The 27450-nt window shown below is 43.4% G+C and overlaps 1 protein-coding gene across 2 annotated transcripts in view; it reads left to right on the top strand.

Annotated features, from left to right (window-relative positions):
• Positions 1 to 509: 509 nt before the first annotated feature.
• Positions 510 to 27450, top strand: part of SORT1 (sortilin 1) — a 65859-nt gene continuing 38918 nt past the window's right edge. For both annotated transcript variants that reach the window (XM_055339708.1, XM_055339706.1), the window contains exons 1-3: positions 510 to 860; positions 22788 to 22847; positions 24527 to 24600. In XM_055339708.1, the coding sequence (XP_055195683.1) occupies positions 570 to 860; positions 22788 to 22847; positions 24527 to 24600 (425 nt within the window). In that variant the 5' untranslated portion in view covers positions 510 to 569. The remainder of the gene's footprint in view (positions 861 to 22787; positions 22848 to 24526; positions 24601 to 27450) is intronic.

The raw sequence follows: 27450 nt of genomic DNA, 5'->3' as shown, positions 1-27450 counted from the left end.
CACACAGCTCGCGTTGCCCCGTCCGGCAGCGAGGCGGCGGCCCCATCACACAATGGGCGCTCCCTGCGCCGGGCTTGAGAACCCGAAGCACCGGTTCGTGACGAAGCCCCCTTTCCAGCAGAGCGAGCTGAGGGATTCCCTCGGGAGGCTTTCCCGGCGCCGCCGCAGCCCAGGGCGGGGGCCGGGGAGTCTCGCCGGGCCCGACCCCAGGGCGCCGCGGTGGGCAGCGGGGGTCCGCGGCGGGGCGGGGCGGGGCAGCGCCCGCGGAACTCGGGCGGCCGCCGGGGCCGCGGGGCGAGCGGGATGACCTCAGCCGCCTCGGCCGCTCCAGCCAATCGGCCCCGCGTCCCGGCCTCGGAACGCAGGACCCCCGCAGCCGGAGGCGACGCGAGCCAATGAGGAGCGGCCGCGGAAGAAGGACAGGCGGCCCGCCTATGGGGCGGAGGGGCCGGGCCGCGCGTCCGCGGAGCGCCGGGCCGGCTCGGGGGTGTGGCGCGGCGCCGGCGGCGGGGGCGGGGGCGGGCGCGGGCGCGGGCGGCAGGTGGCGGCGGCGTCGGCATTCGGCGGCGATGGAGCGGCCCCGGGCAGCCGCGCACGGCCTCGGCCTCCCCCTCCTCCTCCTCGTCCAGCTGCTGCCGCCCGCCAGCCTCGGCCAGGACCGGCTGGACGCGCCGCCGCCGCCCGCCGCGCCGCTGTCGCGCTGGCCCGGGCCCGTCGGCGTGAGCTGGGGGCTGCGCGCCGCCGCGCCCGGGGGCCCCGGTCCCCGCGCCGGCCGCTGGCGCCGCAGCGCGCTCCAGGACGACCAGGACTGCGGCCGCGTCCGGGACGTCGTGGCCAAGCTGGCCAACAACACGCACCAGGTGAGCGGCCGCCGGGCCCCCCCGGCCCCCCCCCCGGGTCCCCCCGGCCCCCCCGCCCCTCGCCGCGCGCCTGGCGTGTCCACGGGGGCCCGGGGGCGCAGGCCGGCCCCCGCCCCCCCGCCGGGCCCCGGCTGCGGCGGCGAGTCCGGCCCGCGCGGCTGTGTCGTCACCGCGGAGGCAGCCTAGACTTCCACGGCATTCTTTTTTTTTTTTTTTCTTTAAGTTGTCACAATCTCTCGAGCGTCGTTGCTTTGCGTCGTGTCAGTAATGAGGCTCCCGTGGCCAGGACCCAGGGAGGCTGGAGGAAGGACTCCCCAAGCGCCCGGAGCAGTTGGGCTGCGCGAGGCGAAGGTGCGACCTCGCCGCCGGCCCTTCCCGGAGCGCCGCGGGGCTCGGGTCGCTGCGTGTCCGGACGTGGAGGCGCCGGCTTGCGGGGGGCTCACGGCCACCCACGCGCTCTCTCCTCCGCCTTCAGTTTGACCTTCTGGCCTGGCCTTGGCCTCGGACCAGGTTGTCTTCATCCTGCTGTAACAAGATTTCCAGCAGTCAGGACCCACATCGCGGATGGTCTCCTGTGCGCTAGGTTCTCCTTGGAAACTTCAAAAATTGTGGCAGCTCTGTCCCAGGGGACAGGCCCCTCGACCTCTGCACACTTACGGGCTTGACAAAGCCCATTGTTAAGAAGGTCCTGACTCCTTGCTCTGGTGCAACACGGGCATCCTCCTCATGTTTCTCAAGAACTAGAGCTTTAATTGTTGCCACCCATATTTGCACAGTGTATTCTCAATTTGATATATTCTCTGTTACATCCCTTCCTCTTTCAGGAAGAGTTGCACAGAGGAATAGAGACGAGCGCTTAACTGCACTTGGCCCGGTATAACCACATCCCCTGCCTGCCCAATCTCAGTCTCTCCTTGAACTGCCCTTCTCCCTCTGCCTGGACTAGTTACCTGTGCAGAGTTCTCAGATGTGAGGTCCCCGGGGCAGCTGCAGTCAGAGCCCCGCCAGTCAGGGAGAGCCCCACTTAAGGCCATACAGCCAACAGCTGCATCAACAGCCAAAGTAGTGCTGATGGGTGGGGACCAGTTGGGTAAAGATAGGGTGGAATGAGTACCAGGGAGATAATGGTGTAGATTCCATCTCACAGTGGGGAGTTGAGAAAGGCTTTGCGGGCGGCGCTGATGGTGAACTTACAACAGGATCACTTCCTTCTGGGAGTCAGCTGGACACAGAATTCTTACCCCACATTTTAGATTCTTCTATTGCTGCTTGCCCTACCCTAGGACCTGCTGCTACTCACAAATTATTCCCTGGTTGGTTTGACTTGATATGTCTTTTGTAAACTATTGATTTCTGAAGCTAGAGGTTGAAAAAACTGGAACTTGTTCTTTTAGGTCCATATGAAAAGAAACTTCCCTCTATTTCTGTCATTTTATTTAGCTACTGTTTCCAATATATTCTTTGTGTGCGGCTTCCCCCCCTCAGTTTTCTTTCAGTGACCTAATTTTTTTTAACTTTTATGTATCTTTATGATAGTCACACACAGAGAGAGGCAGAGACATAGGCAGAGGGAGAAGCAGGCTCCATGCACCGGGAGCCTGATGTGGGACTTGATCCCAGGTCTCCAGGATCGCGCCCTGGGCCAAAGGCAGGCGCTAAACCGCTACGCCACCCAGGGATCCCCATCAGTGACCTAATTTTAAATAGCTCTTTTTGCACTTGTTAACCAGCCATGGTCTCTTCTTCAGAAATCCCATCCTGTTTATAACATGTATACATGGTGAAAGTGAAGCCGTTGTGAATAGTCTTCACCTTACACATAGTTAAGTAAAGCAGTTCTTAGAGGTCCATCTCCTTAACCAGGAATTATGTAGTAGGCTGTTCTGCTTTTCGGTTCTTCATTTTTAGAAGTCCTGATAAATCATCCTGAACCGTACTGAAGAGATCTAGTATTTTGGGACCTTTCATAAGCAGTGTGAAATAAAAGTATCAGCGTGATAGAACAACTTTTTATCAGGGATATTATATACTTTTTAGAGTAGCCTTTCATAAGATGGCAGGATTCAGTTCCCAAGAAAATCAGAAGTTCTTGGTTCTCTTCTTATTTGTTAAAACTTGCTGTTCATGTTAAGCCATGTTAATTCGTATAGTCAGTGTATGAGAATGGCCTCCAAATGTCCAAGATGTGCCGGATGCTGGGGGTGCTGAGATACAAAGAAAAGATAATTCAGACTGGACAGTGAAAAGCCTCAGAAGGTTTTAGCAGATCTCCTAGACTGTTGCTTGTTTGGCCTGTGAGAATATATTGGCATTTAATCTTCTTTATAAAGCAAGGTAAAACTAAAGCACTCTTTTATATTCTTCTGGTTTTTTTTTTTTTGACACCCAAATCTCTTTTATTGGGGGGCACTGGGGGCGGGCCCAGGGCCCTATTCTTCTGGTTTTAAGACACCTGTGCCCTAATGACGTATAACTTAGGCTCCTTCCCTCATGAAATTTGGCAGATATGTATGTGTATTTTTAAATGCCCTTCTTTTAGACTCAAGAAATAACCTCCTTTTTTGCCTTTAACACAAAACTGTTTTCATGCCACACTTTTAACTGATTCTTTCCTTTAAGCGCTCGGAGTGTTTGTGACATGTATAGCCTTTGCACATGAGAGAAATTGAGCAAGCACAGAAGATTTTACTAATGTTGGTTGCTAAGTTGGATTGCTTCAAAACATTCCTCCTATAAGTACCCTTTTGAGGTTAGGCATGAAAACTGTCTTAAAGAAACAGATGAAATGCTTTGGCCAGAGTTGCAGTGGTTGCTGACATAATTTCCGTACTTTTCATTCCTCAGTTCTGACCGTTTGATAATTTCCTTAAAACTTTCAAAACTTACGATTAAAAGCCAGCAACTGCTCAGTCTCTGTCCTCCCTCTGCTCCTGTCATTAACTACTCCTTCACACAGAACTTCCCAACTTCTACCCCAACATCAAAGCATCTGGTTTCTTAAATAAACAGGCCCTGTAGAGAGACTGTGTTGTATGGCATGTGGGCTCTGAGAAGAATGTGCGTGTTTGTTTGCTGATGCTGGCAAGGCTGAGTCCAGGCTGACAGGACTGAATGTGCCTGTTGGAGGTTCAGGGAGCTGCCGCTCCTAGCCAGTTGTGGATCTTTGTCACACCCGGAAATCTGAAGGGGTCAGTGCCTTTAACTGCCCTGGAACTTTCTAACTGCATTATTTATTCCCACATCCAGCCTCTCCCCACGGTACTGTCGTCCCCAGCACTCCCCTGCTCACCCTTGAGTTAGTAGCTCGATTCTGTTCCACCCATTTGTTTTACACCAAAGTCAAAGAAGAGGAATTCTGTTTCCTTCTTGGTCCTGGTTGAGCAGAAGGAGCAAAATCCTCGTGAGGATTCTACACCCATGCAGTGTACTAATCAGACCTTTAACCCCTAAAGGACATTAAAATGATGTCTGCATTGGGGATTTCAGTTCCGAGTATCAGCAGATTTGATGAAGTATATTTATATGGGGAAAGGTTAATCTTCATCTGTGGTTTGGTTGAGCTGAGGGTAGAAAGCTGTCCAGGCAGGACAAATGGCTCCGAGGGAATGCAGTGTAACAATTAGGTAAGTTCTCTGCCGACTCAAATATTTGGCTCTGTGTGTAGTGATTTTTAATTAGAAATCTGAATCTCCTGTTTGTGGAAATAATTGGAAGAAGGCTTATGTTCTGGTCAATTTCTAATGGTTATGTTCTTTCTGTAATGATAATAATAATAGGCTCTCCATCCTGCTGTTTTGATCTGATCTCTCATGTCAGGTTCACAGAGGCTATTAGCAGCTTCTTCTGCACTCTGCTGATTTCCAGTCAGCTCTTGCCAACAAGCATTGGATTCTCAGTGGGTGTCTGCAGAGACTCTGCTCCCCAACTTTGTCCTAGTTGGCCTGTTATCCTTGTGTGATCCTCACAAGAAGGGCAATGCTTAACACTGAGTGGTAACTTTCAGAGCAGGAGTGACGTCTGCTCACCTCTCTCCCTTTCTGTCCACCCCATCCCTCAAGTTGTTTTTTCTTTTTTAAAGATTTGAGAGAGAGAGAGAGCGCGCGTGCACATGAGTAGGAGGCACAGAGAGAGAGGAGGAGAGAATCCAGAGCAGATTCCATGCTGAGTGCAGGAGCCCAACTCGAGGCTCAAGCTCATGATTCTAAGATCATGATCTGAGTCAAAACCAAGAGTTGCATGCTTAACCAACTTTGCCGCCCAGGTGCCCTTCAAATTCTGTCTTTACAGAAAGTGAAATGTGTTTCAAGACTGGAGAAATGATGCTCAGATGTTTTATATGATTAGAAGCTAATATTACAGTAAGCAAAACTTTCAGATTTGACATGTAATTAAAAATACAGCTTTTCAGGGCACCTGGGTGGTTCAGATGGTTAAGCACCTGCCATCAGCTCAGGTCATGATCTGGAGTCCTGGGATGGAGTACTGCATGGGGATCCCCACAAGGAAAGAGCTTGCTTCTTCCTCTCTCCTTCTCTCCTACACTCATGGACTCTTTCTCTGAAATAAATAAATTAAATATTTAAATATATAAATATATAGCTTTTCTAGCAAAAGGCGTTGTGATAGTAGCTCTAAAAATATTATCAAATTGACAGTGCGTTTGTAAGTTTCCAAAAATTTTCAGTTACCTTCCTATCTCTTTGTAATAGTGTTTCTTTTGCATCTTTTACTATTTTAAAAATTTGGGGGAGATTTGTTCTTCCCATTGTCTAGGTAGCCTCAGGGATCTGTGTGTAGGTGGGTTTGAGGAGTAATGGCACTTGAGGAACATGCTGGTCAATTTCTAATCAAAGTCGGGTTAGTAATATGTGGCTGTGAGCTAGCTGGGTTGAATGAATCTTCCTAACAGACCCTTCAACCCTATAGAGGTTGTTAGGTGAAAGCCAGACACGTGGAGGGTTTTTCTGTTTTTTGTTTGTTTTTGTTTTTTTCAAAGATTGAGGCTCTTTTCCCTGCTCTACCCCGAACCGTAGTCTCAGGAAACCACAGTGAAAACAGAATCTTCCATTCAGAGCCTGTGGTGTTTTGCTGAGGAAGTTTTCTGTGAATGCAGTTTATTTTCTGTTTTGCGTTTCAGAATCTAGCTCTCAGTTCCTCATCTACAACATGAGAAATTTTGGATTAGATTTAAAATGTCTAAAACAATTCTGATTCATATGGAGAGGGGAAGGCCAGAGGTTTTGATCACAAATGTTTATTGGTTGTTTCCAAATTTAGAAGCAAATTAAGGCTGTTCTGCTTCCCAGGTGAACTTGAATATAGCCTGGGATTTCACATCTGGGGGTAATTTGTTACCACCTCCAGAGCTTGCTTCACTGAAATACGAGTGTTCTTCAAGATAGCAGGATTGGGTTTTTTCATATAATTATGAAAGACACTTGACTCATTTGTTTTTGGGGTAATACTTTATCATTCTCTGTTGCCTGAAAAATCTAATGCTAAGCAAAGCTACTAGCTTGGATAGTCCAAAAGCAAACCCAGTAAACATGTAACAATAATTTTTTTCTTTTTTTTCTTCCCTACAGTACTATGCCAAAACTGGGGCCTTTTTCTTTTTCTTTTCTTTTCTTTTTTTTTTTTTTCGGTCTTGGCTGCTTGTGTTTTTGAAAATACATGATCAGCTTACCATTAATATACTCAGCCCTGTGCTAGCTAGAATCATATGAGTGATTAATTGGCTTGATTTTTTGTCAAAAGAAAATGTGTGGGTCTTTTTTCCTTCTAGAGCTTGAATACTATCTCTCTCGTATTTGCTTTTGTTAAGAGTTTTGTTCTTTTCTTCTTGTGTGTTCTAAGAAACTAAGTTCTGATATTGTACTTAAGCCAGTTTGTAAGCCTGGTTCAACAGTAAGATCACTCTGAAGGACTAAGAGAATTTAACTGGGGAGGAAAATTTTGATTGACTTTGTTTTTTTTTTTTTTTAATTTTTTTTTTTTTTTTTTTTTTTATTTTATTTATGATAGGCACACAGTGAGAGAGAGAGAGGCAGAGACACAGGCAGAGGGAGAAGCAGGCTCCATAAACCGGGACCTGACGTGGGATTCGATCCCGGGTCTCCAGGATTGCGCCCTGGGCCAAAGGCAGGCGCTAAACCGCTGCGCCACCTAGGGATCCCCTTGATTGACTTTGTACTTCCTAGACAAGATAGTTCAAATCAAATGTATCTGGGGCAGCCTCGGTGGCTCAGCGGTTTAGCCGCCTTCAGTCCAGGGCGTGATCCTGGGGACCTGGGATCAAGTCCCACATCAGGCTCCCTGCATGGAGCCTGCTTCTCCCTCTGCCTGTGTCTGTGTGTGTCTCTCATGAATAAATAAATAAAATCTTTAAAAAAAATGTCTATCTGGTACCTACTGTTTGTCAAAGGGATGCAAATATATACAAAATTCAAAAGAGAGATCTCAATACCCAGATTTGAGTCCTGGCTCTGCTGCTTTATAGCTGTGTGATCATGGACAATCACTTAACTTCTCTGATCTTTATAGTTTTTTAAACTAGAGAATCAACTTTAGGATTATTTGGAGAGTGAAATAAAAATTTTACAAAATGTTTTGTTAAATGTATTATGTTCATGTAATTCACTTAAGCACTTAGTAAACTACATATAGTGGAGTCCAGGCCTTTTGACATCCAAGGTAAATGTTCAAGATATTCTCATCGGTGCTGCTTTAAGGATTAGGTGTTCAGAGACAGCTTGATGGAAATTTGGAAGAGTTTTTTAAAAAGGCAAGCCCACTATAATGCAGTGGTCTGGAAGACCTCTTGGATGAAGAGAGAATCAAAAGTATGGAAGTAATTCTTAAGGAGATCTGTAAAGGCATGATGGTAGGGAAATCTAGGATGTCCTCAGAGAATGGTTAATGGAAAGTTTCTGTGGAGCAGAAGGAGCTGATGAGTAGTATATCTAAGGTTTCCAGAAAAACATATAGAGAAGTCAAGAAAGGTAGGTCTTGGGCAGGGCGGGAGGAGGAAGGAGAGGGGAGGTCTGGGCAGGGAGTTGTACATTGGGACTTCCTAGGGAACATCTCTTAACAGGTAGTGCTGGACATGAAGCTAGAGCTGGAGAAAGCAGAGGTGGGAATGGGGAGCCAGAAAGAGTTGAGCGTTCAGAAGTTGGCCATTGCTGTGGTTTTGAAGAGTAGGTCCAACAGGAGGACAGAGTAGAGGGCAGGGCAGACCACCTTTTATACTTGAAGTGCTAAGGGTCCTAAGAAACACTCTTGGACTCCTGGACCTCATCAGGGGAGAATGGGAGCCAAGGCGTGAGAAACCCAAGAGCTCTGAGATGGTGAAGCCAGTGAACAGATTGCTCTTAATATTTGTGGGAAAGGATGAGGTTGAGTTCTTGCTGATAATGTGCTTAACAGTGTGAATCATAGATTGTTAGGCTGATTAGCTGCCCAGATCTCTTACTTTTACTGATGAGGCTAAATGATTTGTATGTGGGCCAAGAGCTGAGAGTAGAACACAGATGTCCCAACATGGTGCTACATTTGGAAGTGCTTCATAGAGATGTTTTATTTTATTATTTGAGAGGGAGAGAGCACACAAGCAGGGGGGAGGGGCGGAGGGAGAAGGACAAGCCAACTCCCCGCTGAGCAGGGAGCTTGACTCAGGGCTCAATCCCAGGATTCCCTGAGTCATGACCCGAGCCAAAGGCAGACATGGAACCTACTGAACCACCCAGGTGCCCCTCATAGAGATGTTTTGAATTAATACATTTGCTTTAGGGATAAGACAAGTTTATAGACCCCAGCTATAAGTCATAGAATTGTGAATTCTCTGCTCCTTAAGGTCATTGAACCCTCAGCAGCGCTCAGTTAGCCTTTTTTTTTTTTTTTAAGATTTTATTTATTCATAGAGACAGAGGCAGAGACACAGGCAGAAGGAAAAGCAGGCTCCATACAGGAAGCCTGACGTGGGACTCGATCCCGGGTCTCCAGGATCACACCCCAGGCTGCAGGCCACAGGGGCTGCCCTCAGCCTTTTTAAGCCTTAGTTTCCCTTCATATAAAATGTAGCATCATCAGAGGCTTTGAAGAGAAAATGTCTTGAAAATCTTAAAGTACGACATATGTGTGATTTATGTCATTTCTTAATAAGCCTGTTGATCTGGCTGCTGATTCCATAAGGTCCAATTGTCAGCCAGATGATCCTGATAAATACCAACCCCAGAGGAACACATGCATAAGAGGAGATACATGAGATGAGGTGGTTTTATCACTTGGCAGAGTTGGGTGACAGGCTTGGGTGGGGGTGGCAAGAAGGAGGCTGAGTCAAGATTGGCAGAAATGTGAGAAGTGTATGTGTTCTTTTTTTAACCTTCATGATTACATCAAAATTTTAACTTGTTAATATGATTGGCAGTTCTTTGAAGCAGTGGATAGGAGGGAACATGATCTTAGATCAACCTGGCTGGAGTCAAACTTCAGTGGTGAGCATGGACACATTAATCTCAGTGAGCCTTGGTCTTTTCATCTATAAAATGGATATCCTAATATCTATGTCTTAGGGTCATTGTGAAGATTAAATGAGATGTGGGGTTTAATGTGTATCTATCCTTTATCTTACAATAATTCTTTCCACAAAGATTCTGATGCATTACCAGTTAGATGCCCAAGTATTTGTGTATGCACTTGAATTTTTTTTCATTGCTGTAATATTCCTAGAAAATCATCATGGATACTCATAGGAACCAAATCTGGCTTAAGAAATACGTACTACTTATGTCCTTGGACTTGGGATTTTACGAACAAGGGTATATAAAGTAAGAGAGAGATTAACTCAAATAAGTGTCTTTTCCTGAAGCTGTGGGAGATTCAGGAGAAATAATAATCCTACCATCATCAGATCCCCCTGGTCATTTAGTTCTAGTAGTTTCCAGTATATATAGTTGTTTACTCATAGTTTTAAAGAATTTACGATGGTAAAAAAAAATAAGACTACTTATCATTTGATAACTATTTGTTTCATTAAGCTGTAGTTTATTGGAGTTAGTGACTATGGTTTTAACAGCTCTGAAATGGCACGTTGCCAGCTTCACCCTCATTTGTTAACAGGCACCACTGTTAGATTTGCACGGTACTAACCTCTGTGAAGCTTTGAGAAATAGTAACAAGATGTGATAGGTGCTGCTCAGGAACTTTGCTTGGAAGCATAGCAGACCAGAATGTTAATGGAATTATTTTTTCTTAGGTGCATGTCTCTTCAGTATAACATTTGACCATTTCCTGGCCTGTGTTAACCCTCTGTTCAGTTAGTGTGATCTGTCCACCAGTCCATTGAGCTGGTAATGTGCTATGTACTTCTCCATCTTTGTTCACATGGTTTTCCTCCTGTCTCAATGCCCTTCTAGCTCTAGTGGCTTTCTTTTTTCCTACAACATTTAACAGTGCCACGTAATCTAGCATTTAACTGTATTATTCCGTCTCATGTTCACTTTGGTTTATGAAACTTTTTTGCCCCGGATTATAATTTTCTTAAAGGTGGGGGCCAGGCTTGTGCTATTCCTGCACCACTTTTGCCTCACACAGTGCTGGAGGGAAGAGTAGTCATTACACCTGTAGTCTGGAAGCAAGCAGGTAGGAGTTTGAATCATTGCACTGCCACCTACCAGCTGTGTAATTCTGCACAAAGTACTCGACCGCTCTGAGGCTGCTGCTTCATCTCTAGAAGGGTAGGGGTACGTCACCTGTCATAGGTGCTCAGTAAGAGTTCACTACCATTATTGGTATTCTTTACCTCAGCCGTTGCAGATTGCATACCTTCCAGATGTTGGACATTGTACTGGATCCTCAGTCCTGGAAACTGATGGTGGCACACAGCCGACAAGAGCCAACAGAAAGCATGAACGTTAAACAAATATGTAGTCATAAATATACCCGGAAGAAGAAAAGTACCAGCAGGAGAATAATTGACAGAGGTCCTTTTAGTCTGGGGACATTAAGGACTCACTGAGAAATTATTCGAACTGAGACTTGAAGATGAATAGAATTTGATCAGTAGGAGTACCGTGGGCAGAGAGAACCGCAGGTTCGAAGGCCTGGGGCTAGAAAGAGCTCGGTGTGCCCAAGGGTCTGGAGGAAGGCAGGTGGGGTTGCTGCAGAGGCAGTGAGGGCTTAGTCCCCACCCCTGGTGGGTCAGTGGCTGCCAACTAGGGCCTATCCCTTATCACTTTTTCTTTGAAGTGGGACTAAGATTTGGAAATCCAGCTTTTATTGGGCATAAGGAGAACTGAGTTATCCCACAAAAGTGAACTTTGCAAAAACTAAGCCCACCCTTTTAAGTTCCAAAGGTTGTTTTGTGGTTGTTTAATGAGAATCTTTCTAAAATATTTCTCTGCCTTCTTAGTCAACAGTATGATGCTGGATCATTTAAGAAGAGATTAAATTATTTTAATCTGGCATGCCATTCATGCCCTCAAGGCTGTTGAGATGTGTGGGGCCTGTTTGCTTGTCGGAGCTTACTTTTTTGTTCTGCAGAAATGACAGTCCCCTTGGAATATCCATCTCCTTCTTGCTGCTGACCCTGTCTTGAGACGTACTATCCCCCAGATTTTATTTGCTGCCTCTGTAAACTAAGAAAATGGGTCACTAATTTTAGGCAGTTCTGACAAGTTTAGCAAATTGATCAGAGTGATGGTCTGTAGGTTTATCTTAGAGGTCAGACGCATAAATTTCTGCTGCATGGATCCTGGCCCCAGAGGCCTCCCTTGCTTCCTTCCAGTGAGTGTGTGGGTCATTGGGGTTTCTATGTAAAGCAGGTTGCTGTTGCCCTCTCCTTTCAACACTGACGTATTGCAGAGCCGGCAGGCTTAGTTGTTTTTTTGTTTGTTTTAAACAAAGAGCACTGGAAAAGCAAACGGAGTGGTTAAATTATTGATGAGTCAGAATTTTAAAGTTCATAAGGAGTAGAAATGTTGGCATTCCAGCCCCCTCACCTTGGCTGTGAAGTTAGATTGCACTGCTCAAGTTCACACAGCAGAGCTGGAAATAAAATTCAGATTTAATATTAGCCCAGGGCTCTCCTCTGTATCGTTTTGCCTTGCAGAAAACTGAATAATTGAGTAGGTATGAAAACTTGTGTAATATTTTGTGTTTAGTGTTTTCATTTCTAAGAATAGTCTCCATGAGAACTGGAACATTTGTGATCTTATTTTTAGCTTATGTTTTATGATCCTAGCAGCGCCTTATTTAACGGAACTGAATTCTGTTAAGATGTTCTTCCTGCCTGCAAAAGCGTCACCTAGGTCGTTTCGCAGACCTCTTCTGCACAGCTCTGTGTCCCGTCTGTCCCTGTGTTCCCTAGTTGGGGTTAAGAAGCCTGAATCTTAAATTTCCAGCTTTTATGAGATCACCTGGGCCTTGCCTTTGTATGTTATTTCATTTGATTCCTATTATTCCAGTGAGTGAAGGAGCATAATTCAGTTTTACTTCTGAGGAAGTGGATTCCCAGGAGAGAAAATAATTTGAGCCTGTTTTTCCAACCAGCGAGTTACTGGTCTGGGCTTTCATACCTACTTTCATAGTTGTATTTTCACTGTGACAGGCTGTCATCTCTAGATTAAAGGTCTAGCATGGTTAGCCTTCATTTTTAGACTTCTGCAGGAAGTGTGTTTTGGGGTATAAATGCTCCATGAGCACGGAACATGTACTCTCACTGCTGTTTCCCCAGTGCTCCAAATAGGGCATGGCACATGGTAGACAGACAGAGGTACTTGTCAAAAGAAGGAATTTGTGCGAAGGATGCCGTCAAGGGATTCATTCCCTCGTTTACCAGCCATAGAAGCCATTCCTGATGGCAGGATGGTCTGGTCATCTGCAAGTGGATTCTCAGTTGGGGCCAACCCTGTGCAACTGACCCACGTTTGGTTGTGCCAGTGTTGGTTCTCTCAGTGTTTTACTTTCCGTCAGGTGTGTAACTAAGACAGGCAGAAGTTTCTCATTACCACATTTTCTTTCCAAGCTACAGTGACTCTCAGGACCAACTTTAAGTTCTCTGAGCTACAGCAACAGTAATTTAATTAGGCTTCTGGCTTAATTGGATGTGAAGATAAAGTTATCCCATGAAGGATGCTGTGTTTTGTGGCCTTTCTCATTTTCCAGATGGAGCTAGCAGTTGGCCACAGGACCACAGAAATGGACATTTGTGTTAATTCATGGTCTCTAAAATGTGTGGACCTCAGACTTTAAAATGGTAGGCAGTAAATGCATGGGTAAATCTTACCATCATCTGTCAAGGTGAATGTGTTTCAGAGAAGGTAGTACAAGCTGTCCCCTACTTCCTAACATAATGAGTCCCTGAAAACCAATTTGGTTATAAATGCCAGCCAATGATTCCCTGCTGCCCAGAGCTTCCCTACTGGGGGCAGCAGACGGCTGCCAGTGCCATCTGGGACGTTAGAAGTCATGGTTCAACAGGTGATGAACAAGAGACTGTGAGTTTATCAGTGAAGAATGATGTTGGGATGTGGTATTAGGAAGTCTACTTTACATTTTTTTTAATTTTTATTTATTTATGATAGTCACACAGAGAGAGAGAGAGTATGATAGTCACACACAGAGAGAGAGAGAGAGAGAGAGAGAGAGAGAGGCAGAGACACAGGCAGAGGGAGAAGCAGTCTCCATGCACCGAGAGCCCGATGTGGGATTCGATCCCGGGTCTCCAGGATCGCGCCCCGGGCCAAAGGCAGGCGCTAAACCGCTGCGCCACCCAGGGATCCCAGGAAGTCTACTTTAAATTGAGACCCACCCCTGTTAGTGTGGCTGGGAGGAGCAGGGCTCTCTGACCTGTCCTGTAATCTTCTCTTGCATCCCGCTAGCCAGTATAACAGAAGAATAAACTGACATGCTCTGTGTATACTTTTTATACCACTCACCACTCTTTTATATATCCTTTTTTTTTTCAAAATAAAAAAATCTGTAGTTTTATTTTTATTATTTTTTAGGGAGGGACAGGGAGAGGGAGTGAGAATCTTTTTTTTTTTTTTTTAAAGATTTTATTTATTTATTCATGACACACAGAGCCAGAGACACAGGCAGAAGGAGAAGCAGGCTCCATGCAGGGAGCCCGACGTGGGACTCGATCCCGGGTCTCTAGGATCACACCCTGGGCCGAAGGCGGCGCTAAACTGCTGAGCCACCCAGGCTGCCCTGTAGTTTTATTTTTAAACATGATTCCTGCTAGTTGGAGGTGGCTTGAAGATTAATTCAGTCAATCCAGAAAAACTAAAAAGAAGAAAAAGTGTCACCATAAATTCTACCATATAGAGACAGGTGCTGTTAATTTTTTGAAGGACCTCCCTCCAGGTAGCTTCTAACCAGAAGTACCCACACAAGATTTCACACACTGTTCTGTAACTTGCTTTACACGCACCGCACTGCGAGTATCTTCCAGCATCAGTGAATACCTGAAACATTTTCAGCAGCACCCAGTATGTTTCATTGCGCATCATTGCATATTTAACGAGGCTTAATCCTTCAGCTAGAATATACTGAGAGAGTGATATCTATGGCGTTGTTATATGGATTAGATGATAATGTGTTAAGATGCTTTCGCACAGCGGCCTATAGGGAGTGCCCAGTAGTTGTTAGCTGCAACATCCAGGTACGATCATCCTTTGTCAAGACGTGTAATAATCTCCCTGTGATAGATCCCGAGGGTGGGTTTGCTGGGTCGCATGGTATGGACATTTTCAGTTCCAACTGACATCAGTGAGCAGATGTCCAGAAAAGTGGTAGCAGTTGGTATGCTCCCACCCACAGGTGCTGGTCTCCCTGTCCTCCTCACTGGATATGTGCTGTCCAGCTTTTCTGGAAGGTGGAAGTGTCATTACATTATTTTTCTGTGACTTTCTTTGGATTACTAGTGAAATTGAATAGCTTTTCCCATGTTATTAGCCACTTCCTTGTCCTTTGTGAATTGCTTGTTTGTGTCTTCCTCCTAGTTTCTTTGGAGGTCTTTGTCTTTTTCTTATTGACTTGACAGCTATGATAGAAACCCTTTGTCTTGTTGCAAATAATTTTCCCAAATAATTTTGCCATTTTGTATTTTTTTAATAAATGAATCCTTTTTTAATTATTTATTCATAGAGACAGAGAAAGAGAGAGAGAGAGAGAGAGAGAGAGAGAGGCAGAGACACAGGCAGAGGGAGAAGCAGGCCCCATGCAGAGAGCCTGACATGGGACTCCATCCCGGGTCTCCAGGATCACGCTCTGGGCGGAAGGCAGCGCTAAACCACTGCTTCATCGAGGCTGCCCACCATTTTGTGTTTTGCCATTAAAATTCTTTTATATAGGGATCCCTGAGTGGTGCAGCGGTTTAGCGCCTGCCTTTGGCCCAGGGCGCGATCCTGGAGACCCGGGATCGAGTCCCACATCAGGCTCCCGGTGCATGGAGCCTGCTTCTCCCTCTGCCTATGTCTCTGCCTCTCTCTCTCTCTCTCTCTCTGTGACTATCATAAATAAATAAAAATTTTTAAAAAAATAAAAATAAAATAAAATTATTTTATATAGTCCAGGTAATCCCTACATTATATTATGGGTTCCAGTTTCTGTATTATTTTTTGTAATTTCTCATTCTAAGATTATATAGTCACTCATACTTTCAAGGATTTTCAAGATTTGACTTTTTATATTTAAATCTTTGCTGTATGTGGAATTTATTTGGGAGTGAGGGTAAGAAAGGTTTTAAGGATCCAGCTTATTTTTTCCGAATAGCTAGTTTCCCCAATACTTCAACCACTAACTTGAAATGCCAGCTGCTTCATAGGCTGAAAAAAACCTTGCCTGGTCTTGGACTTTGTTTTGTTCCATTGATCTATCTTGTCTTTTCTTGTACCAGTAACTGTGCTAGGAGATTAATAAATCTGTCTCTAGGAGTGGCAAGTTCCATGCTCATCTGCTTCTGATTGAATCAAGCTGAGGTTTTCTTGTTTGTTTTTTACGTAGCTAGTCTTAAACTGCTTGGTTTCTGAGCTTCCTACCATAGGGTATGATGAAGTAATCTGAATTACCGTATTTACCCTGTGGCCCCTCTGGATACTGGCTTTTTTACTGTTTGTTCATCATATAAACAGCATGTATACACGGTTTCCCTTAATTTTGGCCTGCTTCTGCAATGTGCATTTGGCTCACTGCTTAGCAATAGGAAGTGGCCAGATCATGTTCTCTTTGTGCTAAATAATCTACCTCTTAGGGATAGTACATTGGAGCAACACAGCCATTGTTTTCTGGAAATGAAACACGCGTCACCTCTCCCCACCTTCTCCGTTTCAGTTGTCATATACCTCTAATACATAACATCATTTTTGCCACACTGCTTGAGGTAGACACTCACTCTACCTTCTGTTGGCTGGACTCTTTGCCTCCCACATGTTTTTATATGTTCAGTATTTTAATATTGTGGCCTATTCATTGGTAATATTGTGCTGACGGTTTGGGGTTTTCTCCCCTTAAAGGGATTATTTTGCCTTTCAGTTCTTTCTAGCCACACAGCTTCATTCTCTGCTCATATTTCTCTTATTCATCTTACTTTGCCTTGATTAGAACAGTTGAACCATAACTTATTGGTTGATTGTGTTCAGCTGTATATATGATTGGAAACCATGCATATTCGAGAAAGTGATCCTGTGGCCTCATCTCCTTTTTTCTTTGGGCATGCAAGCAAATACTCTTCTTCTATACACTTTTCCTTTTCTGTATTTTTATTTTCCTTCTATTCCTACCACAACTTTTCTATCATTTTTAACAAGCACTTATAGCATCTGCTGTATACTCAGCCCTTGACTGGTGGTGACATTAGTAGGTTACTTGTGTTATCCTTTGTCATCTTTCAGAAGGCTTGCATGTATCCTCATGTTTGTCGTACCTGCACAGCCACCTTGTTATTGTTTGTGTCTGCTTCCACCTCTGGAAGTCCTGCCTAAATCTCAGTATGCAGATCACTATTCTTCGTACTCAAATGTGTGAACTTCTCTTCTGTACAGTCTTCCCCTGGCCTATGTCTCCAAACACTTTGATGCAGGCAGGCCATCTTGACCAGTTTGGGCCATATGGAGCTGATGGTAACTATAGTGGGAAGGAGGAGTGAGGTCACTATTATGTGTGTGGGCTAGTGTTAACAGTGTTCTGGCTGGCAGAAAGGCCATAGGAAGATTCCCTATTCAGCCATTATTTATGGAAATGTTGATAACTATGCTAGAAGGAAGATGACACACAGGTCAGTAGTGTTGGTAGCAGGGGTTTGTAAATAGACTTCTACGGAGATATTTGTGGAGCTCTTAATGCATGTAAGACCTTGTGCTAGGCCTGATAGGTGATACCAGAGCACAGTGCTTGCCATCTAAGAATTCCTAGCATTATCTGAGAGGTAGTCAAAGAGGCAAATAGTTATAGTACCAGCAACATCCATAAGTGCTGTGAGAATAATAGCTAGGAAGAGATCACGTGAGCTGTGTTAGGAACCAGAATGGTTGGTTCTACTTGGTAAGTTGGAATTTCAGCTGTCTTTCAGATCTTTTGCACTGGTATAGTCCCTCTCTTGTGGCTGTCAAAAAGTCATGCCCACTGTATAATACTGAGGGGCAATGAACAAGTTCAGAAGAACAGAGCTTTTCTTTTCTAAAGCCTGAATTTAACCACATTTTCACTGGCCATAGAATTCTGTCTTTACAATTTCCCCCTAGTTCTTTAGAGATACTGATCCACTGGCTTGCACTGTGACCAAGGAGAAGTCTGCTATGATTCTTTGTTTTTCTGTGTATGATGTTTTTGTTTCTCCTGGATGCTTTTAAGATTTTTATCACTGGTTTTAAACATTTTGAATGTGATGTGCTTCAGTGTAGTTTTCATTATGCTCCTTAAGCTTGGGATTTGTAAGCTTTTTGGCTCCCTGGGTTTATACTTTTCATTAAATCTGGGAAATTTGAGGCTCTTATTCCTTTCAATTTTTTTTTTCTGTTCCCACCCCCCATCTTCCAGAGACTCCTATTACATATATATTAGGTTACTTGAAACTCTGTAGCCCGGTGATGCTCTCTTCATTTTTTCTTGTCTCTTTTGCTATGTCTCACGTGAATAGTTTCCATGGGTATGGCTTCAAGTCTATTAACGTCCTCTTCTGCAGTGCCTCCTCTCCTGTTAATGCTATCCAGGGTAATTTTCATCCCAGACACTGTAATTCCCATCTCTAGAAGTCCAGTTTGAGTCTGTTTCCTATCTTCTGGGCCTTTATTTAGCATGCTCAATCTACTCTCTAATTTCTTGAACCTGTGGAGTATAATTACAGCTGTCTTCATGTCCTTGTCTATTAGTTCTATTATCTGTGTTATTTCTGGGTCAGTTTGATTGATTTTTCTCTTCATTATGGTTCCTGTTTTCTTCTTTGGGCGCCTGGTTTTTTGATTAAATGTTGGACATTGTGGATTTTATCTTCTCGAGTGCTAGATATTTTTATAGTCCTATAAATATCTTGAACTTTGGTCTGAGGCATAGTTAGGTTCCTTTTTTTTTTTAAGATTTTATTTATTTATTCATGAGGGACACAGAAAGAGAGAGAGGCAGAGACACAGGCAGAGGCAGAAGCAGGCTCCATGCAGGGAGCCCGATGTGGGACTCGATCCGGGAACTCCAGGGTGACACCCTGGGCTGAAGACAGGTGCTAAACCGCTGAGCCACCCAGGGATCCCCATAGTTAGGTTCCTTAGCAGTAAATTGGTCCTTTTTGTTTTTGTTGTTTTTTTTGGTTTTTTTGTTTTTTGTTTTTTGTTTTTTTGGTTTTTAAAGCTTTTTAAGGCAAGACCATTATAGCATTTAGATGAGGGTTAATTTTTCTCCTGAGGTAAGGAGAAGTGAGGTAGTGAGGTAGAGCTTTTCTGAGTACTCTATCCAATTACTGTGACATAAGAGGTTTTTCTACTATGGTTGGGAACAGGAATTATTTCTGGACCCATGTGAGGCCTGGATATGGTCTATTTCATTTCTTTCAGGTAGATCTTTCCCTGGTCTCAGGTAGCTTCCTTACACACATATGCTGATGAGGACTTAGTTGAAGGCTTGGCAGTTTGGTTGGAGAGCCTCTGGCTGTGGATCTCAAGTTCTCTTTCTGTACAGCTCTTGCCTTTCTAGTACTCTATTCTGTGAACCCCAACCTCCACGGCCTCCACAGACTACCACCTCATCTCTTCAATTGAGGAGACCTCTGGGCTCCACCCTGGGTTTCCCTTCCCTGCACTGTGGCCTAGAAATTCTCTCCAGACAGTAAGGTAGGGCAGATGGAGGCCCTCGTTTGTTTCCTGTCTCTCGGAGATCATTGTCTTTCATTGCCTGAAGTCCAGTGCCTTGAAAACTATTATTGTTTTACATATGCTGTGGTCTTGGGGGTTTTTTTTCAGGTGGGAAAGCACATCTGACCACTGTTACTCCATCTTGGCTAGAGGCAGAAATCCTCTCAGAATAGAACTTTTACATGTCATACTCCTTTCTGTCATGGGGAAATTAAGTGGGTCTGGCCTTTCTACTTCATCATCTTCCTTTTCAGAGCTTCACAAGTAGTTCATAAAGAAAATGAATTGAATATTTATGGAGTGCCATCCATGTGCTGTGCTATATATTAGTTCCTAAAATGAATAGGTTTTGTCTCTGCACTAGATGGGCTTCAGGGCTAGTGAGGGATGCAGCCAAGGTTCTTGTTGCTGTCATTAAAAGTAATACATATTTTGAAACATCTAAGATGCCACTGCATTGTAGATTGACACTTGTGTTGTACCGAGTATAATCCGTCACTAACCATTAGAATTGCTAGCCTTTTGCTGACACTTGTGAATTCTGTCTCCTAACCATGCCTTGGTTGTCCACTCTTTCCTGAACATCCAAAATCCTTCTTCCACTGAAGGGGTAGGATTATATCCATGCTTTTAGTTCCCCAGTGTTCCTGGGTTTGTCTTCTTTCCATATGTCCTTTTCTTTCCATCTGAGGTTTGGACCATTGTTAGATCTGATTTCATTTTTTTCCCTTTAACTTTCACTAGTATAAGAATGGTAAAGACTGGAATATAAAAAGTTAATTGCATTTGCCATAGGTGAGTGGGTTTTTTCAGTGAGTTTGCTTTCAAAAGGAGAATGTACTTGGTTATTGGGAAGGGAAGGGGGGTTAGGGGTGTCAAAAGACCACAATTATAGTTAATAAATCTGGCCTCCATTTCCAGAGGAACTCTTTGAATGATAATGAGGTCCATAATGATCCTTTGAGTTGTTCAGGTGAAGCTAGGTGTTGCTAGCGATATCTAATGATCCTCCTCCTACTGTGACTGGGCAATAGGAAAATGTAATGCCAGTGTGCATTGACTGGGTCAGTTATGTAGGGCTTTGTCCGAAAAGCAAGAGTTGCAGATCCCGATTGGCTCAAGACTATATTGTGGCCTGATCAAGATAGCCAGGACTCCAGAGATACAGGTTATCTTTTATCCCAGTCAGTTGTGGTGACCAGAGCCTTCCTTGGAAAGATAGCCTGTGTTTAGATGACTGTGAGCCCCTGTGGTCTGTCTGGTGCCTGTGGTAGCTCTGGATATTCCTGCTCCTCAAGGAGCTCATTGATGTAATTTCAGACACTATATCCTCACTCAAGAGAACAGGCCGTCTTGCTCTGTGTGAAATATCTTACAAGACACATGGCTGTGTCAGTCTTTAAGCTTCCGGTTCCAGATGTTTCTAGCAGCCCTACTTTTTTCTCCAATGCTTAGCCAGCTCACATGTATGAATGGCCTTTCTGTCCCACAGGGCTGTGAGCAGCTCTGGCTGAGCGTTTGAGGGTTATCCAGCGTTTAGTGAGCAAGTCGTCCGTGAGGCCCTGCTTGGACCTCTTACAGAGGTTCTCCCAAGGCTTCTGCTGATCTAGAGGTACTTACGATCCGGGGAGGAGACAGCAGAGGTGAATTCAGAAACCCATTTGGGAGGACCATGAAAGAAAATAGAAGATCAGCAAAACAATTCATGTTTGAAGTCATAGTTCTACAGACTTCTCTCTTGGGGCAGTGGCTCAAGTGACCAAGTGGCGGGAGTCCCACCATTTATAGACATGTTCTATTTGTGGTTTGGGAAGGATGTAGAATCATTGTCAACAAATGCTTAGTAAGTGTGTAAAATAGCATGGTGGGCACAGAGAATACCAAGAAGTATAAAGTTGTAGCCTCTATTCTAAGGAACTGCTCAAACTTGGAAAGGCAGGGCCTGCTTAAGATTTAAAAACTTAAAAAAAAAGATTTAAAAACTTAAGTTACAGTAAGTCTTTGTAGGTGAAAAGCATAATTGTCAACATTTAGCAGAAATTTATACTAAACTATTAACTGCTCTCAGGGGAGTGGGGCTTGAGGTGGTGGGACGTGTGACAGGGGAAAAGGAAAGCTCTTCACTTTTTCCTGTACATTTGACCCTTGAACAGTACAGATTTGAGCTGCATGGGTCCACTTACATGGAGTGTTCTGTTTGTTTTATAAATGGAGTGCAGTACTCTAAGTGTATTTTCTCTTCCTTATGATTTTCTTTGTAACATTTTATTTCCTCTAGCTACTTTATTGCAAGAATACAGCCTATAATACGTGTAACATACAAAATATGTGTTACTCTACAATTGATGATATTGGTAAGGCTCCCAGTCAACAGTAGCCGATTAGTAGTTAAGTTTTGAAGGAGTTATATGTCAAAAGTTATATGTGGATGTTTGACCATGCTGGGGTGTCAACACCCTTTACCCCGTATACATTTGTGTATGGCTGGAAATTGTTACCAAGTGTCAGTATTGCTTTTTAGGAATTCTTTATCAGTTAAAAAATGGTAGAGACCAGGAGATTATACCCATAATGTTAGCCTTAAATAGCTCTGTGTGATAGGACTATAAATAATTTATATTTTTTTTATTATACCTCCCTACTTTTTCTATTGTACCTACATTTTCTATAATGGGTATGTATTATTTTATAAATAGAGAAAGTATTTGAAAACCAAAACCCTAAAGAATCCATAATGATCATTATAACTACATTCCAACATGCTTAACATATCTTGGAAATAATATACCAGCTTTCCCTTTTCTTTCTCCTCACTCCTACCATGACTGTTAAGACTGTTCTGTCATAATTCATCATCCTCATCATTGCTATGTATTTATTTTTAAAGATTTATTTATTAGAGAGCAGGGGGAGGGAGAGGGGGAGAGGAAGAGAGAATCTCAAGCGACTCTGCACACTGAGCACAGAACCTGACATGGGGCTCGGTCTCGTGACCCTGAGATCATGACCTGAGCCAAAATCAAGAGCCAGATGCTTAATAGACTGAACCACCCAGGCACCATCATCACTATTTAAAGGTGAAGCAGAGCATCAGCTCTTGCTTCTGTCCCTTGTGATTTTGAGTGAGTGAGTTAGCCTAGGAGCAAAAGGAATCTGGCTAATAACTACTCAACTGTACTGTGAAGGCTGCCTAGAAAAATTCAAATTATGCCGATTGGGTTACAATTATATCTGTCAATGTGGGCTGTGATCTCTTGTTTTAAAGCATCCTAAGAATACTTTCTATATCTTTATATTTAGTTCTTTTGGAGAAAGCAATTAGATTATTCCATTTCCCCATCTGGTTCAGTAAGAAAACTCATCTGCTTGGCTTACTTCGTATGTGAGAGAATTAAAATGTCCAAGTTATTTGTAATTTGGGTTAAGTAGTTCAATCCTAGCTCTCCCAGATTTTTCTGGGAATCCGTATCCCCTTTTAATAATGAACTTAATTACTTTGAAAAGAATAATGCTCTGAATTATTTAAGGAAACCGGAGATCGAAAGACAGATGACAATTCTAAATCAATTTTTTTTTTCCCTTATAGCATGTGTTTGATGATCTCAGTGTCTCAGTATCCTTGTCCTGGGTTGGCGATGGCACTGGGGTAAGTAGCATTTTGAGTCTGCTAATTCAGTGCGGTGAGAAGAAGATGTTGATTGTAGGAGTTTAAACACTGAATGTTGTTACTTTCTGAAATGGTCTCCAACCTCCGTTGCAGAAAATAACATGTTTGCAGTACAGACTTTCAGGAAGCTGTGATTGGTTTGGTTTTGCTTTAGACCTGGGAACATCTGGTCACCTCTTTCTTCCATAATAGGAAGATAGACACCTTTTTAGTTTTTGGTAGCTGCTTGGCATCAAGATGAGCAAGAAGAAGAAAGAGGAGGAAGAGTGCCATGTGCTCAGACAAGAGCCTCACAATACTTGGGAAGACCCCTGTATAGAAGCAGAAAACTGCACGTCACACATCTTGGCATTTTTTTTTCCTCCAAACTGTTCCTGTGTCCTTTCCTGTGGTTAGCGTTGAAGGACTATGGCGCCCAGGGCTCATAGTTGTTCAACTCCATCTGTTGTCTCTTCTCCTGTCACAGAGGAGCCACTGCCAGGACTGGGGCCATGGAGAAAGAGTCCGTCAGCCCCTTATCCCTGCTGGTATATATGATTTCCCAGTAGGAGGGTGTGCTGAGGGTGGCCTCAGGTCTTGAATCAGGGCTTGGTGTTACCCAGCTCTGTGTCCTTCTGTCTGAACAAAGGCAGAGGAGGCCACAGCTCATACCCTCTGGTATTCTGGTAATGTATATATCCTGGCACTGGGGCACATAACCGCTGTATCAGGAACCAAAAGAAATAGAATTTTAGTGTTGAAAAGCAAGTTAGAAATTTCTTATTTTAATTAATTTTTAAACTTCTGGTAGAATGTCTTTAAACACATCTCCGGTTCTTCTACAATTTGAGTAGCATGCCAATTTCCAGAATGTATCCATTTATCTAAGATAGTTGGTATCTCTAAGGTTTCTTGTTATATGGCTACTTGAGATTCCCTCCCCTCTTACACTAAACTACTATCAGAATCTTTTCCTCATGCATATTTGTGTCTAGAAAAATACTTATTTGAAAAATTAATTTCATGGGGAACTAACAGCAAGGAAAGGAAGAAAAGGATAAATATATGTGACATATTGACCTCTGTTAGAACACCCATACTGTTTAAACCTCTGTAAGCAGAAAAAGGGATGATCTTTGCCTGAGACTATCTTACAATTATAGAGATACAAAATAGTTGAACCCTTCCTTTATTATAATGTGTAGTTGATGAGCTCTGCCTCACTACTTCAAAAGTATGTGATGGAACCATTTCAACAAATTGAGTTGAGATCCTGTGTCATGGTGAACCCTAGTAACATGATCCTTCTTGGTTTTCTTTTTCTTTTTTTAAGATTTTTATTTATTCATTAGATACACAGAGAAAGCGTGAGAGAGAGAGAGAGAGAGAGAGAGAGAGAGAGAGAGGCAGAGACACAGGCAGAGGGAGAAGCAGGCTCCACGCAGGGAGCACGACGTGGGACTCCATCCCAGGTCTCTAGGATCAGGCCCTGGGCCAAAGGCGGCACTAAACCACTGAACCACCCAGGCCGCCCCCTTCTTCGTTTTCTGACATTACAGTATAGGCTACCACAGAACAGGGTTATTGACAATCTTTTAGATGTTGATTTAATCCCATCACATGCAAGCACGTAACTGGACTATCTTTCTTATTGACTGCATGCTTTTGTCTCTTCCCAGATCATTCTAGTCTTGACTACCTTCCATGTACCACTGGTAATTATGACTTTCGGACAGTCCAAGCTATATCGAAGGTGAGGTGCATAACATGTGGCTGGGGCATTGGCTGAGTAACACATTGTGAATGTAAGTTCCCTACTTTTATAGACATGACGGAGTCTAAAAGTTGATTTAAAAGATCTTCTAGCCATCTTAAATTTTCACCAGACTGTCACACTCAGCACACTGAGTGTCCATTTAGCAACCTGAAGAAGTATGAAAAGGGATCTAGTTCCAAGGAAATTAGGCTGACCACACTGAGTGGCAAAACAAGAAAGGAAGATGAAGGAAGGTCTGTAGGGGTCTGTATCTCTTCATTTAAATGGGTATTTATTTGTGGGAGGGTAGCATAGAGTTTAACTATCTTTGTATTTATTGTGAGTTTTTATATCCCTGAAATAACACAAATGGTTTTTATATCCCTGAAATAACAGTCCTTACTGTACCTTCCAAATGAGTGTGATTTATCTTACAATAAAATGGATACGTATTTTGAGCCCTAAACAGATTGTTTCCAGATCAGAAGGAAGTTCTCAGGTCAGACCTAACCCAAGTGCGTCATCATATTCACACTGGTAATGATGGTGGCAGGAACCATAATCTATACTGTGACATTCACAAAGTTTTAGAGTTGTCTTCTCAGAGGTACAGCTTGGTTAAATACTAGGTTCTTTCCCTTAATTGTAAGATTCAAGACCAGCTAATTCTCAGCAATTACTAATTGTCTTCTCAGTCATTTGTGCCTATCTCATTTTCCCCCCAAGGGACCTAGAGAAGTATGACATGCCAGCAGATGACATAGAAACTGCCTCCCAGGGCCAAGCGATCTCCCAAGAGCCACAATACTCTCTCAGAGTTCCTTCTTTGACTATTGGTTTTGGTCCAGAAGGGAGTGAGTCCATGTTGAAGCTCTGAGATGGATCAGCCTAACCCCCCTTCCCTAGTAGGTATGATCACTGGCTGCTGCTCCTGAGCCTGGATCCAATGCTCTCTGCTCTTCAACACAGCAATGTTGGTTTAAAAATTGGCCAAGAAGGAATTACCATCTTGAAATTGCTGTATGCTCCATGAAAGCAAGGTTCTTGACTAACTTAGGGTTCTCCACCAACTGGCTAAACAGCTGACTCATAGCAGGCAGTACATAGTAATTGAATGAATGAATACCTTGGCTTCTCTATAATTTTTAGACTGATGGTATTTTTTATTTGTTTGATAAACATTGACAATGCATGTAGAATCCCAGTGCTAGAAAGGGCTATAATCTATAGGTGATCTTGTTTATTCAGATAGAACAGTAATTGAAGCATTTCAGACAAATGAAAAGTATCCTGTTTTGAGGAGGGGGAAAAATTGTTTTAAATTTGTAATTTCAGTAACTCTTTCCAGTGTTTAAAAAACCTTGCTGTCATAAAATCTTTCCTTATGATAGTTTTTCTTACCAGTTTTCATTATAAAAGCAAAACAACTGTATTACAAAGCATTTGGAAATTTTAAAAGAAAGAAAAAAATCACCCTAAAAAAAGTGAAGTGTAATCTTAATTTATTTACACTTTATTATCTTGATTTTTCCCTTTTGTATTATTCATATAGCTACATAGTCTTGGGAAAGAAGCAGTGTGGTCCAGGGTAAAGTTGCCAGATTCTCTTGGCAAACAGGTCTGAGATTGAATCTAAGCACTGTCATTTGGAAGCAGAATGAATTCGAACAAGTCATTTAACCTCCCTAAGTTTTTTGTCATCTGTAGGAGAAAGATGGTAATAATGGTCACCGTAGAGCTGTTGCAAGTTGTGCTTTGCAGTGGCTGGCTGGCATGGAGTGAGGGCTCAGTGGGGTTAGCGGCTGTCGGCACAACAGTTGGGGATGGCATGTAGCCAGCCTGTGCTGGCACTGCTGTATCAGTTGTTAAAATGAATTTGAAAGCCTTTGGTGCCAGTTGGTTAAAAACGATTGCCTGCCCCCACATGCTTCCATGGCTTCTGCAAATGCAAACATACCCTTGCCCCAGCAAATATTACTAACACCTGGTGTCACAACAGAATATGTCAAATCTATGTCCATTCTGTTTCGTGAGTGCTCATATATTTTTCATAACCCCTCTACTAGTAATTCATTTTTGTTAGATTGACAGAACTTAATCACTATCCCCTTGAACACTTGGGTTGTAGCTAATGTTTTCAGTATTCCTGATGCTGCTGTGGTAAATATTACACATGTTTGTGTCACAGAAGCTGCCCTCCAATTTTTTAGTAGCAAATGAAAACCTCTTCTCTGATGGATCCCTCCCTACATGTTGTGAAGGCTACTTGCTAAATTCTTCCCTCTCCAGGTTGAATTATCTTCTCTAACTATTGCCTTGGCCACTTGCTTGCTTGCTTTCTGAATTCACTTTTCTCCGCCCCCTCTATGCCACTCTTTAAGCGTTTGGCTAGAACTGGACCTGGCAGGTTCATGAGTCATGCCCAGGGGAAGTAGAATGTGTTTTCATGACTCTCTTTCCCATCCTTTTACTTCTCAATTTTGTGCTTTAAGATAGCCAAAAAACCAAAACAAAAGCAGTATCACTAAATGTTACTGTTGAAATACCTACTCAGCCCAAACATCCTATATTTCTCTAGTCTTGTGAGGAACCCTCAACACACACTTTACTAGAAAGCAATCCTATTTGCTTCTCACATGGTCTCAAGTGACTAAGGTTCTTCTGCTTCGTGTTGCTCAGCAGGGTTTTTGTTTTGTTGTTTTTTGTTTTTTTCCAAGGTCATTTTGAGTATTATTTCCTCCCTGCTATGAAGTGAGACCTCTTCCAGAGTTCAGGTGGAAACTGCAAATAGGCCTCGTTGCTTTTTCCAGCTGGGCTGGCCACTCTGAAGTGACTCATGGTGTGGAG

This window comes from Nyctereutes procyonoides, unplaced genomic scaffold (genome assembly GCF_905146905.1).
Source record: "Nyctereutes procyonoides isolate TBG_1078 unplaced genomic scaffold, NYPRO_anot_genome, whole genome shotgun sequence".
Classification (NCBI taxonomy): Eukaryota; Metazoa; Chordata; class Mammalia; order Carnivora; family Canidae; genus Nyctereutes; species Nyctereutes procyonoides.
Note: the sequence above shows the minus strand (reverse complement) of the source record. Positions and strands in the feature narration are given on the sequence as shown.